Source organism: Diplotaxodon limnothrissa, linkage group LG11 (genome assembly GCF_057381915.1).
Source record: "Diplotaxodon limnothrissa isolate DT_005_m linkage group LG11, D_limnothrissa_male_GT1.1, whole genome shotgun sequence".
Lineage (NCBI taxonomy): Eukaryota > Metazoa > Chordata > Actinopteri > Cichliformes > Cichlidae > Diplotaxodon > Diplotaxodon limnothrissa.
The window spans coordinates 19,931,409-19,951,310 of record NC_140606.1 but is presented as its reverse complement, the minus strand read 5'-3'; the positions used below and the strand labels follow the sequence as shown (position 1 = coordinate 19,951,310).

The window sequence follows — 19,902 nt, the reverse complement described above, 5'->3', positions numbered from 1 at the left end:
CAAATCCATTTGTATTTTGGCCCTGTTCATCATATCAACTCTAATGAGGACTGATATTTGACGACGTTTTGGTCGCAGATCTATGAAAGTAGGATCAAGGTTTAATTGAACTAAAGCTTAAATTGAAGGAGATTAATTTTTTGGTTGGTGTAACCATCTACCTTTTAAATTAGGCTTAGGAAATGCAAAACTGGAACTTTGTCTCTCCTCACAAGTATCAAAGTACAAATGTGTGTCACTACATGTGAACAGTGCACCAACATGGCTCCAGTGTCATCACAGTTTTGTTTGCAGGCTCTTTATCTCTTTGTGTCCTGACAGTCAGGGCAGGAGGTCCACGCTTCTATCACGTCCTCCACACAGCCCTCTGTCACATGCCGTCATTGTCAAGTTGAAAGTTGTTCTATTTTTATTTATTTTATGTAGTTCTTTTATTCTCTCAATTTTTAGGTCAGTGCGCACACACATCTGCCTCAGCAGAGTGTGTTTTCTATGAACTGTGCACAACAAAGCGCATGGTGGCTGCTCCTGTGTGTGAAATTTACATTAAGCTGCAGATCAGAGCACTTACTTGTTCTGGTGAGAGTTAACAGCTGAATCAGGAGACTGTCTCCATGTTGGAACAAATCTTTCTAATAACCCGTTTCTGTGGGTAGATAAAAAAGCAGCTTTGACACTGCGATAATAATAATGGCTTTGGTTTTTAATGAGATTCATATCAAAGAGCAGTATTGTTATTAACACTGAAAGTCTTTTTACCCTTACATCCAAATGGCATCATTACCCTCTTGCCCTCACCTGTTTTTAGGATTTCAGGCTAATACATCAAAAATGAAAAGAATCTCTGTCTCTTCCTCCTCGGGGTTTAGTCTGGAGCTCTCGATACAACAACTTCCCGCCAGCTTCACTTTAGAGGCTGAATTGCATGCAGTTGAATCATTCTCACTTAACAATGATTGTGTGCTGTGCACTCATGTAACACATGGTTAGGTTTTAATCAGACCGCCACTAGACTATAGTCGCACCTGACACGGCAAGTGCTTGTTAATTAAAGAAAGTAAAGGGTGCATGAGATATTGAATATAATATCTGTTGGGTGATACATGTAACAGTGCCCTGCATTATATGTTGTGTGTAATTGAATGTCAAAAGATGCCAGTGGTTTTATTTGTTTTACATACTGAACTACAAATTAGGTAGACTACATGTTTTTGTTCAACCCCCAAATTACACTTACATATGAAAAAGGACTGTTTCACAATACTGTGGAAAAACTATGCCCAACCCTATGATTCAGTAGCTTGTAGAGCCATTCCTAACAGCAGTAACTTGAAGTAATCACTTTCCGTGTGACTATGATTCTCTCACATCGTTGTGGAGGAATTCTGGCCCACTCTTCTTTCCAGTGTTCCTTGGGTTCATTCAGGTACGAAGGCATTTGTTTATTCACACCTTTCAATGAGGTTCCATCACAGCATTTCAGTGAGCTTGAGGTCTGGTTTTACTGCACCATCGAGACACCAGATTTGCTGGTGTACTTGGAATCATTGTTCTGTTGCATGACCCAGTTCTAGCTGTTTAATCATAGTCGACTCAATCACTGAAAAATGCCCTGGTCCCATATCTGCAGAACAAGCCAGAATCATCACTGTTAGTATTTGCTCTGTGTTCATATGCTGTGTTTGGTTTTCTACAAATGTGGTGCAATTTGGCCAAACATCTCCACACCTAAGTAGTTTTCTCCCAGCAGCCCTTCAAAACCAACCATAATCATTCAGTGTCTTTGTAATTGTAAAGTCGTGACTTTGGCCTGTAGACTCTGAGATGTAGCTCTTGTTGTTCTCTGTGCTTTCCACGGTCTCACTTTGGGGGGAATTCGCTGGGATGCTCACATCTGTATGCCTGCTTTTATAGAGGTGCTCACACTTGCTGATGATCATCTAATCAAGCACATATGATTAGCAGCACCTTAATCTCATAATACCAATGGAAGCAATAAGAGCTTACTTAGTTTTTCACTTTTTTCACATGACTGCACATTACAGTTAATACTAGAAACTAGATTTACGAGCTTTTAAAGAAATTCTTTTCCTGTGATTGCTTGTTCATTAAACAGCCACTTTCCTATGACTTAATGATGCTTCTTTTTTGTAAGACACTGAAGGTCATTTGATAATTCTTGAAATCAGTTGATTTCTACAGAGTGCTGCTTAAAATATAGTGCTTCGCAGACAGATGCCCCCTCCCCTCCCCTCCTTTTTCTTTTTTTTTTTTTTTTTTTTTATTCAATAAAAAAATGTTTTGGATGGAATGACTTGCTGGAGTGAGAACTAGAGTCTTTTTTCTTCTTTTCTTTTTTTTGGCCATGGTTATAGTCTATTTTTCCTTTGGGATAGATTTCAAGGCGAGGGATTTCTTTCTTTTCGCACCACTCAAGGCTAAAGCTTGTATTTGGACCACAGTAGGATCTCCAGCTCCAGTTTAAGATCCATTTTGCTACGAGGATCTCTCTGCTTGGCTCTGTGGTCAAGGGCCCACCAGGCAAAGCTACTTAACAGCAAATCTTGTTTAGCACAATCCTCTCAAAATAAGAGCCTCTATCTCCCTCTCTCGCCCGTCGGTCTCCCTCTTCCATTTCTCGCCCTTTCCAAAGTGTGCGAACACTGACGCAACCTGTCTGCCGTTAGCTGAAGTGCTAATACCGGCACATGCTTCCTAGCTCACCCTTTACCCTTTTGCTTTACTTTACCACATTCCTCAGTGCAAAGCTTCACACCAATTACTAACACTGTTGATTAGCCAACGTGTGCACAAGTGTGATGCCTCGCTGTATCTTCTGACATGCACATAGTTTATTGGCCTTGTTCTCTCAGACCACATCCTCCGATTTGAAAGCTTTCTGCGGTTGGAATAAGACTCAGTAGTTTTTCAGCCCTTTAAACCATAACTTCCTGAGTGCACCTGCTGGATAAGCAAGTACAGTTTCTTCCTTAATAACTTGCTTTCAGGTGGGTGGCAGATGTTACGAACTTTGACCTCACAAATCGACAGAGGATTTTCAAAGGTTGAAGTTGAGAATGTGTGTTCTGTAAGGCAGCTTTTCTGCTCACAGAAGGTGCCGCAAGGAAAAAAAGACAAACTCTTTTTATGTCATCATCAGGGTCAAATTGTTCCATCTGACCTTAGCTGGCTCATGTTTATACAATGAATAGCGTAGGAGTCAGCACATTTTATGCAATCAAGATGTTCATTTGTGTTTGAGAAATGAAAATCTTTCACTGTGTGCTAATTTCAATATGTGCATGGAAAAATGAAATGTAAATGTGCTTCCTTCTCCTCCTCTACCCCTCTTTAACCGCTTCAGACGTTGCGAAAGAAAGGCTTTAACGGTTGCAACAGCCCTGAGCCCGACGGCGATGACTCCATCGACCAAAGCCCGCTAAATGACCGCAAGACCGAGGACCTGGACAGCCTCTTCAAGCGCTACGGCGTGAGTACAATCACATTTTTGTCACCTTATCTAACCTACCCTTTTCTTCTTCTCCCTTTTTTCTCTACTTTCCTCTCTCTCTCTTTCTCTCTCTCTCTTTCTCTCTCCCTGTCTGCCTTCTCTTCTTTTGTTTGGGGATCGAAGGCTCTGAACAAGAAAGAGCACCGGGACTCTGAGAGCCCAGACCCCGAGGAGCCCTTCTCCCTCACCCCCCGCACTGAAGAGAAATACAAAAAAATTGACGAGGAGTTTGATAAAATGATGCAGAACTATAGGCTGTCAGTGAGTACCTCCCACCACTCTGCGTAACCCTGCCCCCTCTTCATGTTGGTACCTTGCTGCTGCCGCTGACCGGACAACCGGAGATTTCCGGCTGCTGATGGTGGCCTGACTACTCACAGAGCACTCGCCTTCACCATTCCCCACTCCTTTACCTTCTCTACTTCACCGCTTACCAATAGCACCTATCCCCATCCCCCAAATCACTACCCACAACCACCCCACCCCACTGATGGTGTGTGCTTCAGCAAGAAATAAGAGCAGCCAAGTTCATAAGGGAAGCCTCTTAAAAGTAAAATTTTAACTAATGTTCACATTCATCATTAATTAATGGAATGGTATTATTTTTTTGTAAGAAAGCCTAAAGTTGTGTTTCCAATGTTGTTTGGTCTTTTCAACAACCAACACGAATATAATAACTTTAAAGTAACATAGCTCAGATAGACATAATTTATGGGGTACATGGAGATTCGTTTTCTGCAGTTAAATTTCCTAGGACTCATAAAAAAGACAAATAATATTCTTTTTTTGCTGTTTTGTTTTGTTTTTTGCAGCGCTGCGCATGTGTAAGACAGAAAGTGATCCTTAAAAAAGCAGCATGACACCAAATAGGGCATGCTAACTGTGATTATTCATCTGAAGTTACAGTCATCACAGTGAAGCACATTCTCAGGAGTATTATGGCTTTTAATACAATGTTTCTGATGCCTCTGCAAGTTCGCAAACGTACAAGAATAAACAACAGAGGGAGAGGAGCGATAACTAGGTCCCTGGTTCTCACAAAAGTTGGCATAGCAACTAATATTGCAAGGGGAAATCATGTTTTATGGTAATAATCAACACGTTTGGAGCATGCCTTCGAGCAGTCAGATTTTTTTTTTTTTTTTGACTGAATGCACCAATTGTGTAATACTTAGCAACATTAAAGAAAGAGCGTTGCAATTTCAGATAGTCTGTATCCACCAGGGCTGTGTCTGTTTCTCAGATAACACATAGAAAGCCAGAGTGCAGTTGATAACCGGCTGTTATTAGCAGCATTACTGAGGTCACTTTAGTCCCAGTGTAGTCCTGTTCCTCCGATGGGCTCCTGACATTATCCAGGTTCTGCCTCCTGACTGGCGCTCTGCCAATCCCCTTTTACCGCTCTACTTCTTTGCCAATTTCTCTGTGATTCATTTTTTCCTCTCTGCTCAATAATGCCATTAATGTCACTTTAATGACTAGCACTTAATTTACAGCTCCTCTTCCTGTCTGCCGGCCCCCTGATTGGTAGCTTGGGATGGGACACAGTCACTTTGAGGTTCTGCAGAATAGTTAGGCAGTAGTTGTTTACTACAGTCACACCTTTGGTGTTACACCTTTATGGAGGGTGGAGGCGTTTTTCTTTTTTCTTATTGTTGTTCTTTACTGTATTAGGCTTGTTTTGTGGTATGCATGACTAGTCTCATAATCATGCTGTAATTGTAATTGTAATTGTTCATATGTTTATGAAAATAGGACTGTGAAAAGCAATATAATTATGAACAATGTATAATGTATGCATTGTCAGCTACATATCTAGTTTACAGCTAGAGCGATGGAAAGACTATGCCTTCGCCTGGTTTTCAGTTTAAAGGCTTGAAACACACTATTTGTTAAATTAAAAGCAGTTTTATGGACAAAACTAGTATAAAAAACACACTGGTGGTTTGGAGGGAAGAAAAGGCTTTCTTCAAAATGACATCAAGTGCTAATGTTAATATTAATTTACTAAAATCTCACATACATCAGAGCATAATGGAGAAAATGAGCTGCCTCTCAGATTAATCAGCTCAGTGAATCTCTCCCCTCCTGATATCCACCCTGCCTCCATCAGCCTCTCTGTGCTGTGTGAGACAAATAGCTCTAAAAAGACTTTCTCAAAAGAGAAAACCACAGAAGAAGAAGAAGCGGATTCAATCTACTGCACTTAGAGAGCTACAGCTCTTGGCTCATGCCATTTGTATGCTAGCGTAACGCTGCTAGCAAATGACTCTAGCGACAAGCTGCCCCGACATCACTCTGCCCCTCGGTGTCCCAGTCAGCCTGCCTACCTGTCTGGTTTTCCAGCACACCTTTCACGGTCAACCAGTAATCAGAAACATGCAGCACCACCTGCCACTCCTCCCCTCAGCATCATAATCCCCAGCATGACAGATAGGGGCCGGGATATACAAGCTTAATCCCACTTGTACTCAAATACCTCCCAAGGTAGGAAGAGAGTGGTGAGGGAGAACGGGCAGGACACTTGGCTAAACGAGCCCCCAGCTAACGTATCTTTTCCTGTTAAACTGGCACTGTAATAGGCAAGAGAAAAGAGCTTTGGGTTTTTGTTTTTTTTCTCCTAACCGGAGGGCCCCTGGTTTGATCCTTTTCTGGCTCTGAGATTCTGGGCCAGGAAATTGAATAAGAAATAGATTTCTGCCTTTTAACAACCACCTCCATGGTGCCTTTCAGCAAGAAGCTGAATGTTTTGTCTCCTGTATAAGCTTGGTATGAATGTCAAGTGAAACATGGTGTTATTGAAACTGCTGCACACTTAATCACATCTAATTTAGTTTTGAGATTAGTTTAGCTTTGAATTTCATGCCATGAAAGCATGAGGACTCTCAGCATCCCTATTAATAGTTTCTGTTAAGAGCTGCAAATAAAACAATTTTCAGTGAGAATCAGATGTTTTGGAGAAGGTGAGCTGCGAGTCATTCAGCCTCTTTTTATTTATTTAGGATCAAATATTGGTGATGTCAGAAAGAAATTAGAGTGAGGGGGGCATAGAACTAAACAACTAAAGCTAATTTACTGGTCAACTGCTGGGACATCTAAAGGTCCGTCAAACACTTTTCCAATGTTGCATCTGTGTTCAGATCTGCAGCCTCTTACAAATACGATGCGACAATCCTACAGTTGAAAAAGGGGAAAAAAGAGAAAACTTTCAAAGGCTTTCAGGACAAGAGGGAGGAAAAGGGAAACTAGGCCATGAGTTTAATTCATTCTGATTTACCCTTGCATCCAGGAAACACACCCTTGTTGAGAGAGCTCCTCCGAGGGAAAATAGGTTAGCCTTCTCTCCCCTCTTTTTGTTCTCTTCACACAGAAGAGGCCTTAAGCTTCCTCACATGAGCCTCTGGAAAAGCTCCTAGTCAATTATTTACCTAACAGGTTCTTGTTATTTTTTTCTATGGTTCCCATCCTCTGTGCTAAATCCACAGGATGAGGAGCAGTACCCAGTTAACCCTCCTCTCTGCAATTAGGAGCAGCAGTGTTAAATGGAGTCAGAGTGGGCAGATGTAAATTCTCTTGTAATTTGCCAAAGACATGGATTAATTCTCAGTGTAGCACAGTGGAGAGCAGGGTCAAGACAAATTTAAAATTCATATTTACAGAATAAATGAAGAGGTTTTGGAGTTATGTCACCAATCTCCTAGCAACCAGAGGCTGATACAGATATGAAGGTCTTGTGGAATGGTGGCGAGCAGCAAACAGTCGATGGCTAAATGTATTACAAAGTACCAATAAAGAGACAGACAGCTGAAGAGGATTGTTTTTTAAGGTATGCATAGTACTCTTGAGTCATTTCTCATTTTTCATATTCAGTCAGGATAATAGGAAGTTGGTACAGAAACATGCAATTACAAGCTTGGAAGGCAATATCTGGTATAACTACTAAACTCTCTTACGCAAGCTTTCTTAGAACTTCTTTAAGTAGTCGTCAGGAATAGTTCTCCAGGTTTCTTGAAGGACATTCAAAGCTCTTCTTTGAATGTTTTCTGCCTTTTGATTTCTGTTAAGATGATCCCACACTGCTTCAGCAGTGTTTAGGTGTTTGGAGGCCAATCCTTGACTTATAGTGTTCTAGTGTACATTGTTCTATTCAGCTAGACGCTTACTGTAGATATATTCTACTGAAAAATAGTGATTTTACCAATCAGATGCTTTCTAGATTGTATTGCATGGTGGGTCATATTTTTTTGTGTTTCTTTAGTTGAAATTAAATCCAGCCCCAAACCATGATATAGTGTCCACCATGTTTTACAGATGGCCGTACATGTAACTAACATACATTTGAAGCAAAGATTTTAAGTTTTGATTCATAAAAGCTGTGGCCACTGATTTTTCAGTCCAGTCCTTGTCTTATTTGCTATACCTCAGCTTTTTATCCCTCTTTTATCCTTTTTTCCCTACATTCAAAATTTTTGGTGAATCACCTTGTTTGTGAAAAAATGCTGTTTTATGCCTGCCAAATATATTACTTTTGAGAATCTTCTGTAGTTCAACTGTTAAATTTGGGAACAAATTATGTTTTTGCAAAAGACTGCTGATAGATGGTTGATTGATACAACACTGGTTCATACCTTGGCTTAACCTTGTGTTTGAATGATTCATAGGTCAGTTTAAAGTGGCTTAAACGATATTTATAATTATTATATTATTATTAAAAATTGACTCTGCTTCTAACGTCTAATTAGATTTTTTCAAATCCTATTTTTCATAATTCCAAATCACCACAAATATACCATCAAGGTCACATTGTCTTCAGTGATATTTTCTGTCCTGAATGCTATTACTTATTGTCAATTTATTTAAAACCACAGTTCCATTATTCCAACTTTAAATCTGTAAATACAGACTTTCTCTCTCTCTCTCTAACCGTAGTTTAACTGTAGCTTAGTAAGTTTTAGACTTGATTAATGGGAAAGTAGAGCGTTTCAGGCTCAGGTAAAGGTGACAGTTTGATTGCTTTGTATTTGGTAAAAATGGCCGTCAGCAAAGACTCCAGCTCTGTCCTCTGTTTGTAGTTGTTCTCCCAGTAAGAAAAAATATATAATGAAATCTATTACTGAAAAGAAAAAAAAACATTCCCAAGCACTGTAGGGATAAACTCTTTCTGGATCCTTATGCTCTGCGTTCATACACCTCTGGCCCACTTTGGATTAACCCCACCTCTGTCCACCCTTTCCCATTTATCCATGCCCTTCCTTTACCTTCTGCTTGGCCTGTGTGCAGTGGTGCAATGCTGTTAGCCGTTCTCTTCACTCTCCCTGTTAGCCACTTACAGCTCTCTCTGTACAGCCTGCTTTGCAAACTTCCTCTTTGTAGGCTGAAGAGTGAATTTTACATTTCATGTATTTGGAAGATTTAATAAAGATTAGTCATTTTTCAAGGCTAACATAGCGAATAAATTGAAAGGTTTTTTGTGGAACTATAATTTGTTGTTTGTTTTATGAAAAAAGGGCCAGTTTTTACTCTGTTTAGACTTTGTGTGACGAAAAAAAACCCTAATTATAAAATAATGAATAAAGATGATTATTTTTGTTGTTGAGGTTTATATAAAAAGACCACTTTATTAGTTGGGAAAAAGTTGTTTAGTTGTTTGAGGAAAACCTATGATCAAGTAACAATTTTTGAGATTTGACTGAATAAACTAGCACTTGGTTTGGTTTCAGTCCCATAACTCCCTTATTTTCGTGTGATCTCCAATGCAGTGCAGAGGGAAAAGAGGTAGAGATCAAGGGCAGGAAGGTGCCCTCGTCCTCCTTGATATTAAACTGGGTCCCAGGCAGTTTGAGTACAGTACAGTGCAGCGGTGGCCCATATTCTATATATAGAAGTCCTTATTTCAGATTGAGTTGGAACAGGGTGAAATGGGTCGGACTGCTGGACAACCCGAGGTCCTTGCCCCTGATTTTCCTTTTTTTTCTCTCTTTTTTTGCACTCGGGGACGTCTGGTCATACACTTCATCAACTCAGGTGACGAGACTGATCATTTCTTTTTTTAAAAAAAAAAAAAAGTGCAGTTGATACGTTTTTGAACAGAAAGGTGGACTGTCTTCAGGATTTTTGAGAACAAGAGTAATATTGTAAAGCCCATTTTGGTAGGCAAGCTCCTGCTGAATATTTCCTTAAATCCCCAGTGATGAGCACATGTCAGTGGGGGTGGTGGGATGCTGCTGGAATGTGACAAGCACGCTATGAAATGTCACCAATAACCCGATGCAATAACCTGCTGCTGCTGCGACAAGTTTTAACCTGGCATGAAAAGTGAAAGGCGAGACAGCTTTTTGGCCTTTTCACCAAGTCACCTTGCATGACAACTGAGTGAGTGAGTGTGCGTGTGTCTGCGTTTGGGTGCGTCTGCGTGTGTTTGAGATTTGATGTGTGTGTTTTTGGTTGTTTTGAAGAGTTTTATTTCCAAAACAAAATTGTGTTCTTTTAAAGCACAGTAGAAACAGCAAACATCAGACATGTCTGATACTTTTGAATTGATTTCCTGCCTCAAGAGTGAAGCTTGACAAACAAGCAAAGAATCAAAAAATCTTCACCGTGACAGAATACCAATGCAGTGTAGGTAGATTTCAGTTATTGAGGATCATTTTTAATATCTTACGGGTATGATTTAAAAGTTATTACTAACTGCAAAGTTTTAGATCTGAAACATATGATATGATATTCAGAATTCATGGACTCCTGTTTATTGTTCATTACTTTAGCCATTAAGGCTAATGATGATAAATGATTTCTTTGAAAAACAAAGATCTACTTAAGAAGTTATTTTTGTGTCAGCATTTGAGCTTTTTGAATCTGATTTTCTTTAAACAGGTGAAAATATCTATCAGTGTAGGAAACAAATATTCCCAATGCTAATCAGTTTTTTGCAATTTTTTTTGTATACTATTTTTATTCTTGTGCACTGACCTGTTTTGGAATACAAAGCTCTAGTTTTGGGAAGAGTGATTTTTTTCCCCCCCCTCTGTATTTATTTATTTAATTATTAACTGTTTTTTAACTTTAAAAAGTGGAGACATCAGTCATTATGCAAGGATTAAAAGTTCCTTCTTCGTATGTATATTGGATGTACAATAAAATTTACAATACAAACATTTTTCTTTAATTAAAATCAAATTTTGCAACAGCACTGAAAGCTGCCCAGCAGAGCAAAAGGAGACAGTCTTGAAGACGAGCCAAATTCAAATCAGATAAAGTGTTTGGGGTAAAAAAAAAAAATTCTACTTTTCAAGTAATTCTGAACTACTGAAATAATTCACTACTGTATTATTTCACAACAAATTGCCCTTTAAATGAAAAATATATTTATCAAGGTGAAATAAGCTTGAAAGAATAGCTACAAATTCTTGAAACAATAATTAGCGTGCAAAACAGAAGATGTTCCACTTGCGTTTCTTTTTATGTTGTTGCTTTAAAGTAGGACTCTCCTTTGTTGTGTAACTTTTTAAAGTTTCGTTTTGGGAAGACTCTTCTCATTGTGATCGGTTTTATTGCTGCAGCTGTGTGCGTGCGTGTGCGTGTGTGTGTGTGACCTGCAGGCTTGTTTGCACTGCTGCTGATCACTAACTGATCACCTGTTCATTATTTTTTTTATAATATATAATTATATGTGAGGGTGGATAAACATGGCCACACTCTAATCTTTGCCCTCTTCCTGTCATTCCACCAGTCTACAGTCCCACAGCCCACCTTCTCCATGCCAGTCACCGTGCCAGTATCCAACCAGAACGCAGCGGCAGCGGCGGCCCTTCAGTTCAGTAACAACCCTTCCGGCGCCCTGGTCACCACCACCTCCTTTGTCACCTCCACCCTCACAGATCCCCGGCTCCTTTCCCCACAGCAACCCGCTCTGCAGAGAAACACCGTGTCGCCAGGGTTACCACAGCGGCCAGCCAGTGCAGGTAAGAAACAGCATGAACAAAATAAAATGCTCTGTTTTCTGTGTGGATTGATAATGTGAACTTATAATAATCATCTGAAACATCTTCTCATACATAAACTTCCAATTTTAATACCAGCAGCTGATTGATCGATCAACAGTGTAGGTTTTCAATTTGCAGTTCTAAACATTGATTGGGTTTTGTCAGTGAAGGATCCTCTGATGCTAGGCAACTGATGAATTTTACTTTTTTTGAAAACATCGACAGTTTTGAGATAGACTGAAGAACAAAGAAGACAAACTGACAAAATCTCAAAACTTCTTCAAAAGATAACTAAAGAAAAAAAGCCATTAGACTGCCACCCACACTGCTTGATTGACAAGTATTGGAGAAAACATGGAGACAATATTTAAAAAGAAAATGAACAGACTAGAAATTTCTGGCTACATTAAGTCTTTATAATATGATTTTTTATATATATATATATATATATATATATATATATATATATATATATATATATATATATATATATAATATATTATATATTTATTTATTTATTTTTTACATTTTAAAAAAAAAACTTTTAAAATCTCATATTTTGTTGTTTTCGGCTGCACCCACTAAAAACCTCTTCTTTTAGTGGCTGCAGCTTGCCACTGTTTCTCAAATGTGTGCATACTTGTACCCCTAATCTAAATAATGCCAGAAATACATCATTCTTAAAATTCTGCAATTCTTTGTTCAGTAAAATGGCCGATAACCATTTGACATTCAGTGTTCCAGCTTTTAATGCAGTTCAGTCGTAACCTTGTGTAACCTTAGAGTTCTGTAAAACCTGACAAGTGTAGTCATGTTCACTGTGAAAGCTCACACAAAGAGATTATCATATTTAATGACAGACAAAAATAAAAAAACTGTTTTTTGAGGGGAAAAATGCAACAAAAGTAACAGTAACTGGAAAACCTTTTGACCACTGCAGCTGCCCCTGTGTCATAGAGTCCAAGTCAGATTGAACCTCTTAGAAAGACTCCGTGCAACCACGGTGTCATTATACATCTTCTTCTTATCGGTGTGGTGCCAGTGCAGTTTCACAACCAGTTTTGCATTGCTGTCTTTGGAAATCAGCCCACATTTTGTCAGGTTTGATAACCGGTCATTATGCATTGTTACTCGAAGAATTTGAGGTGATTTCCATGGGTGTAAAATATGGCATACAGATTCTGTAGGCTGAATCTGCCAGACGTTGATGATTTCCCTTCTCTGCCGATGTTGATGATGGGGCGCGCTGGATTTGTGGTGCGGTGCTTCTGTGGGCTATTTAGTCTTGACAGTGCGAGAAACCAGTCGTACACTGGCACCAACGCCATGTCAGTGGAAAATGTTCTTAGTGTCGTTGCATGATGACAAAAATAGTTTGCCTTGAATTATGTCTTTTTGAACATTTGAAATACAGTTTAGCGGTTTTTATTTATTTTGAAGGGAAACATTATTGAACAAAGAGGTCTTTCAGACATTGCTGATTTCATTAAACAATCACTTAGTCTCAAGGATTTTGAAAAAGGACTTTCAGTAACTACATGACCTGCAAACTGTTGTAAATATGGGTCACGCCACATTGAATGTTAATTAGCAGCATCTGTCAACACTCTGTGTTATGCATATGAGGCTCAAATCCCCGTGTAAACCTGTGGCTGGTGGTTCTCCGTCGATGTTTGGCCTACTTTCCGTACAGTTGATTTTTATCGGTTTTCAAATGTTTCGTTTTGACATTTAATAATTGTATTTTTTTTCCTTTTTCTTTTTCTTTTTCCTTTTTTTTTTTTGCATCCCAAGCAGTCAGTCTGTGGACAAACATGTTATTGTACTGGTTTCTAAATGTCTCTTGTAACTGAAATGATTTGAACCACTTTTAAACTCATGGTTGTCATAGTGATGTAGTTACTTAAAGACCATTTCATAAAGTGCCCTCGGTCTATGCAGAAGCACGGTTTATGTAACAGCAGCGTTTTAATAGAGAATCTTCTGAGTCGACAAGCAGCAAAATGACCAGTGATGTGTTGTGCAGCCTGCATGCTCCATCAGTCTAAATAACTCCTCTGCTTGTTGAAATAAGTGCACACTACCTATAATGACAGACATCCATCATTTCTATGACTGGTTGGCTGGTACACCGTGCGCCCGCTGCCTCTGTGTGGCAAACCAATCCTTCAACCTCTGACTAAAAGGATTCGTGCCCCATTTTTGCGACTCAGACAAGGTTACTTATCAAGCTTTGTTCCGACCAGCGTAATCTCATTGCAAGTCAGAATTAGGTGATGTAACTCGCAACAAATGCATTACAGCATCTTTCATAACATGCCGTTCTCTGAGGCAAGTGGGTTTCACGTAGCAGTAATGGACGCCCCTTTCCTCCCCTCCCCTTACTCCTCATAACCTCAGCAGTGCAAATACATCGCTGTACCCTTTTATGCATCCCACATTATCAGAGTTGCATTGGGTTCATTGTCTTTGCTTATTGGTGTTTTTCCATGTGTCTGTCCAGCCAGATTTTTTTCAGTCACCCCTAATGACCCCAAATTTCTAAAGCGCATTGGAGCCAAAGAACTGAAATTGCACCAACCGAGGGAAAATAAGTGTCAGTGCAGAAAAAATGCTGCCTGCGATGTGAGGAAAAAGCAAGCATAATGTTTGCTAGAATGAAGATAAATGTATGTAGCTGTTGCAGTGTATAAAAATGTCTCGGTTTCCTGTGCTTAGAGACAAAGCACATGAGATTTAATTTTATGACAACAGTGAAATTACTATTTTATGCGTTTTATGCTTTTGGTTATTTGGGAAAAATACTGAAAAACTCTCTCACAAGTTTGTGTTATTACAAACCTGCTTTTTTAAACATTTAGCAGCAACACAGCTTCTTTAATGATATTCACTTTGATGCGATGCGCTGTTGGTGGGGCTAAGCTAAAACAAAACAAAATAAAAAATCAGTTGTCACACATGCACATTTCAGGAGAATCAGAGCAAAGTATTTTCCACAGTTGTCCTTGCTCACATGTGACAGACAGCAGGAAATGGTCGGCTTCAGACACCTTCGCGCTACTGGAAATACTCTGTGTGATTTAGGCGGGAGAGCTGCTTGGATAGAGCGTGCAGGAGGCAGCACATATGATGCTGTGATGTTCGCACATTGGTGTTATCGGACACAGAGCATTTTAAAGACCGGCTTGTGAATCTCTGAAGATAAATCTCTCAAACCTACACTGCAAGGGTAAAATGTGTTTGATGTTTATTTTCCAAAGTCAGGATTTTTGTTAATATCACTGTGGGTTTGTGCCGATCAATAACCGTGAGAAGGAGAACTCATCTACTTATGATTAAAGTAGAATTGCTTCAACATTCACACATTTATAGTAAATTAACATTAGAATAATGTCTCTAAGCACTCCAGTAGCCTCATAGTAATCCTATGAGGAGAATGAGGAAATACCTTTGGATATAACATTTTGTTTATTCTGATGATCTTAAATATGTAACAAGAGAGTTTGACTGGCAGTTAAATACACTGTAAACATGGACTGTCTTCCTCCCAATGAAGAGCTTTCATTTTTAAATAATATTGTACTTTTAATTAGCTTTAGGTGAGCATTTAGTCTTTCAGAGTTTTTCCCTTCAAAATATCACATAAGTGCCATTGAGAAGTAATGAAACTAACACTTAAACATTAACTGGAAATGCAGAATTGAAACCAATTATGGTCCTTCAGTGAGTGAAATGAGCATCGATTGCAGTAGGACTTTTTAATGATACTTGATTTAATGATTTCATTTTTCATGCATCATTTTAGATTAGTGCTACTCAGATTAACTGTTTGATGTGAGGTAATATTTAGCGTTATTTATGTGACCGTGGTGTGTTTTCCTATTATCCCAGGTGCTCTGTTAGGGGGAGACTTGGGGAACTCTAATGGAGCGTGCCCGAGTCCAGTCCGTAAGTAAATGTTTTCTTTTATCTTTTTACCTTTCTTCCCAGTTTTGGTACAAAGATGCGCGCACACACACACACACACACACACACACACACACACACACACACACACACACACACACACACACACACACACACACACACACACACACGCGCACACACACACACCTCTTTGCTTTCTGTATTTTGGCTGGACTCTTTGAAGAGACATGGTTTCTGAAACTGACGTAGAGACAGAGCAATGCAGAATATTTTGTGTGGCAGCAGGCTCACACAACTCGGACGCCAACTCAAACAGCCACACACACGCACACACACGAACTCACAAATGCAAGCACAAGCATGAAACACCTGTTGACTGGCGACAGCTGAGGGTCACAGTACAAGCTGCTTGTCAACAGTCCAAAGAACAGAATGGGTTTCAGGTTGTGAGGGAGAAAGGCAAGCAGAGACTTTAAAAAGAGGAAAAGAAACTGTCGATGTTACAGAATAACTTCTGTGAAGCTTCTCAGCTGTTTTTTAAATTCAAATCTTCGGCAATATTAGAAAGCCAGTCTGGGGTCTACCGGCTTTAATGTGACACATGAATCTCAAAGTGAGTTCGAAATTTCATTTTTAGTGCCAGTTTAATGAATTATGAAAATTGAGCCGAGTACTGATAAATGTATTTGAAGCAAACTGTAAGTTCAGGTTTACTCAGATTCATGATTTCTATGGCAGCTTAAATTGTGGTGCAACTCAAGGTATTGAATACAAAAGATTGAATCCACTACTGAATATGTTGTCATTGTTATTATTATTATTATGACAGTCATTCACTTTTAATTGGCAGCTTTGATATTTAAAAAAAAAAAAGAAATGTAAAACACCCGATAGCATGTTAAAATACTCAAATTATGATACTGTTAATGAGTTTTTAATTGAATTAAATTTTTCCACTATTTTTTATGTACTGAATGTGATGCTTTTTCTTGTCGATATTATTTTGCTGTGGGTAAACTGTCCTTTTTTAAAAGGTGGTGTGAGCTATGCTAATCGCACTAAAGTGCCGTGTTGTTTCACTTCATTTATTCAGCCTGACATTGTGCTGATGTCACCTGGTGAGGGTGATAAGGGTCTTATTTCTACTTTATTTTGACCCAAACGATCAATAGTCAGTCTCACTAATTTTGGTTTCATCATCGTGAGTACTGTGGTACATTGAGAAGAGAGTTTAGAGATTTATGTCCCTCTAAACATAACACAAGTGTCATTGAAAATGGGCAAAACTGCCACTTGGATATTGATTGGCAATGCTAAGCGACACCAATTATGGCCACTTAATGCTGCATCCTGATTGGTGGACAGAGGCTGCGTGTATACGGGCATCTTCTGTTTTGTTATTGACCCTTCAGTGCATCAGAGGATCACAGTGAAAGAAATGAACAACAACATATACTGACCAGCTCTCTCTGTCAGCTCCGTTTCCTGTTTAGTATCTAACGTAGACATCATCAGTCACTGTTTCTTTTGTGACGCACTTACACCCACAGATTTCATATGCCAAACTGCATGCCACTTTAAATTGTGCGGGTTAGTCCAGTGAAGTTCAGTAGGAGTCCCTCGGCATCTGGCAAAAATGCTTTGTTGATCTTGTCACTGGCGTGAGACGGTAACCAAGGAAATGAAGCAAATCAAACCAAAACAAAGCTAAAGTTTATCAAATTTAAAAAAAATTAAAACAATGATTGTGCCATGCATCACTTCTCTTTGTTTTTGTTCTTTCTAATATTAGAAATCAACAATAAAAGTATAGCCACTGTTTTAAAATAGTATTTGTCACATACGGACACAAGCAAAGTGTCAGAACGTGATTAGCTGGGAGCTAGAGTGTAATAACTTAAGCACTAGCCAGTTTAACAGTCGTTGTCAATGAAGCTCTTTCCATCCATGCAAAACTAAGACTCTTATCATTTAGGATCATTTCTTGTCGTCTTCTTAATATAAAAGTGGAATCGGACGTCTGCTCAGCATTTGTACTGTATATTAATCCTGACCTACAAAGCTTTGATTGATTGATTGTTTCTCCAACCAAGGGAAACAGACTCCAGTGATCACAAGACCAGATCTGTTTTAATCACTGAACAAATCGTAGGAGTGATTCAATGGTCTGTAATGAGGCAAGCTTAAAAAAAATGAACAACCAGTCAAATCTTGTTCTGGAAATCTGAAAAATAGGATTAATGGCGTCCACCCCGCACCTTTCCAACGTCATCTGGCGCTGAAAAGAGCAGCCTGTTTAACTCCCCTCACTTAAACCACTTCCCGTGCTTACCCACCACCCCTCACCCGCAATTCAACCCTCTAGCTGCACTGCTTCCCTCCCCCCCTTTTCATGCTGTCTCTCTCAGCTGTTCCCCCTCATCTTCTCTCTAGAATAATCTACCGCCCCACCCCGCTCACCACCACCTTCAGCACCTCCCCACCCCCCGATCCAACTGTCCCCTGTCTTGGCAAAGGACTCTCCTCAGAGGTGACTTTGACACTAGCCAGAGCTCTCCCCTTAAATCCCATTAGCTGGGAAAGATACTGCCAGCAAACCCATAGTAATAGATATGGTGGAAAGGTGTGGAGCTTTTTTCCTGTCTATATTCACTTGATAAACGCATTGTCTCAGGGTAAGGTGGGCCAAAATGAATCAATGCATTTATATTAACTTCCCTGCACTGTATGAGAGGAATACTCGAAAGCCAAGGCTCAATATTGATATTAGTTTTTCAAAGCTATTAATGAAAGTGTGGAGACTTTTCTTTTTTTACCAAGTGTTGCTAAAAGCAAGTCATCATTCAATAAATAAGCATTTAAAGTCATGTCCTGACTAATAATGCTGTAAATTGGACTTGTTATTGAAGATCAAAGAGCTGTTTTTAACAGTATTTCAGAAATGAGTCATTGTTAACTTTATTAAACTCTTCACACATTGTATTTTTCTTGTAAGAATAAGCCTTTGTTTAGTTGTCAATGGCTGTGCTGAGTTGACCCTCAGAAGGTAGGTGGATATCTGTGTTTCGATTTGGATGAATGTGACCACGAGGACTTCTGTAAACACATCACGACTCCTTCGTGTGTCGAAATATGAAACCTCGTTGTACCAGAACTCATCTAAGGTTACCTGATCCACCCGGATGGCTGCTCCACTCCGTCCTCCCATCTCACTCCTTCATCTCATTAATCACTCTCTGCCTGCTCCTTCTTCTTTTTTTTTATTCATCTTTTGTGTCTCCCATTACCATCCTGACAGTGTTACCTATTTTTTTCCCTCCCTTCTTCCAGATCTTTTGTTTCCTCTTTCACTTTATGGCTGCTCTCCTCATCCCAGTTTTTCTGTCTTCTTTCTATACCTAGGAGTCTTATTTTTTGCTTACTTTCTTACTTTTTTGTACAACCCACTCTTTTCAAGTTCCTCACTTCTTCAGATTTTTCTCCCATCTTCTTCTTTTCTCTGCTTTACTCCTTTTATCTCTTCTTCTCCATTCTCTTCTTCTCTCCTCCCTTCTTCCCCTCTTTTTTTTTTTCCCTCTTCCCCTCCCCTCCTCTTGAATCTGTCATTCTCAGCTGTTGTCCAGGGAGTCAGTGCTACGGGAATGTCACCATTGACGTCACCCAGCATTCCACACATTCCCACGCCCAGCCTCGCGTAATAAGAGACATCACACACACACTGACGGTAGTCACACATGTTCACCCGGACACTGACAAGAACACATGTAAAGTATATGGAAAAGTGCATTCGAACAGTCAACGTACACAAATAAAGCCACAGATGTCTCAGAGCGGTTCTGTGACTCATGCTCAGAATAGGACTTATATTCATGTGAGCTTCTGGATGCTCAGTGTAAACAATAAATATAAACACACGAAGTATTAAAATACAGTCACTTCACGACTCGGCACGAAAACACGGGGTCCACAACTCAATAAGCGTATGCTATTTTTAACTGCTTGGAATAAAAAACAAAAACAAATCTGCAAGTTTGAACTCTTCTGTTAAGTCTAACATTTTTCTTGTAGTTCTTTTTAGGAAAACATAAAAATTATTTAGTTTCTGTTTGTTATTATATTAGAATGTAAAAGAGATACTGAGAGGGTAGAAAACAAGCAAGCATGGAATTAAAACAAAGACCAGAGATAAACACAAAAGAATTTCTTTTCTGTTATTCAAAATTCACATTTCTTTGTAAGTAGGGCAGTTTTTTCCTCTAAAAATGTGTATGTTTGTTTTTTGCCTTACCTTAGTTGTAGGTTTTTATCTTTTTTTTTCATTTTTCCATTTTCATTTGTGCCCTCGATTCAAATGCATTCTGTGGGCAAGGCAGAAAGCTCCAGACCTCAGCAGATCAAGACAAATTTATATTTGTTACTAGATACAGCTAGAAATATGGGATTATACATCCTTCTTCGGTTGATTTTCACAGTTACGTGTAA

General features: G+C 39.3%; 1 protein-coding gene across 11 annotated transcripts in view; it reads left to right on the top strand.

The window, feature by feature from the left end:
• Positions 1–19,902, top strand: part of mef2d (myocyte enhancer factor 2d) — a 101,914-nt gene that overhangs the window by 60,230 nt on the left and 21,782 nt on the right. For 5 of the 11 annotated variants that reach the window (XM_085366307.1, XM_085366308.1, XM_085366310.1 and 2 more), the window contains exons 4-6: positions 3,365–3,772; positions 11,241–11,472; positions 15,385–15,441. In XM_085366307.1, coding sequence (XP_085222433.1) covers positions 3,365–3,772; positions 11,241–11,472; positions 15,385–15,441 — 697 coding nt within the window. The remainder of the gene's footprint in view (positions 1–3,364; positions 3,773–11,240; positions 11,473–15,384; positions 15,442–19,902) is intronic. The other 6 variants (XM_085366317.1, XM_085366316.1, XM_085366314.1 and 3 more) reach the window with 3 other exon arrangements.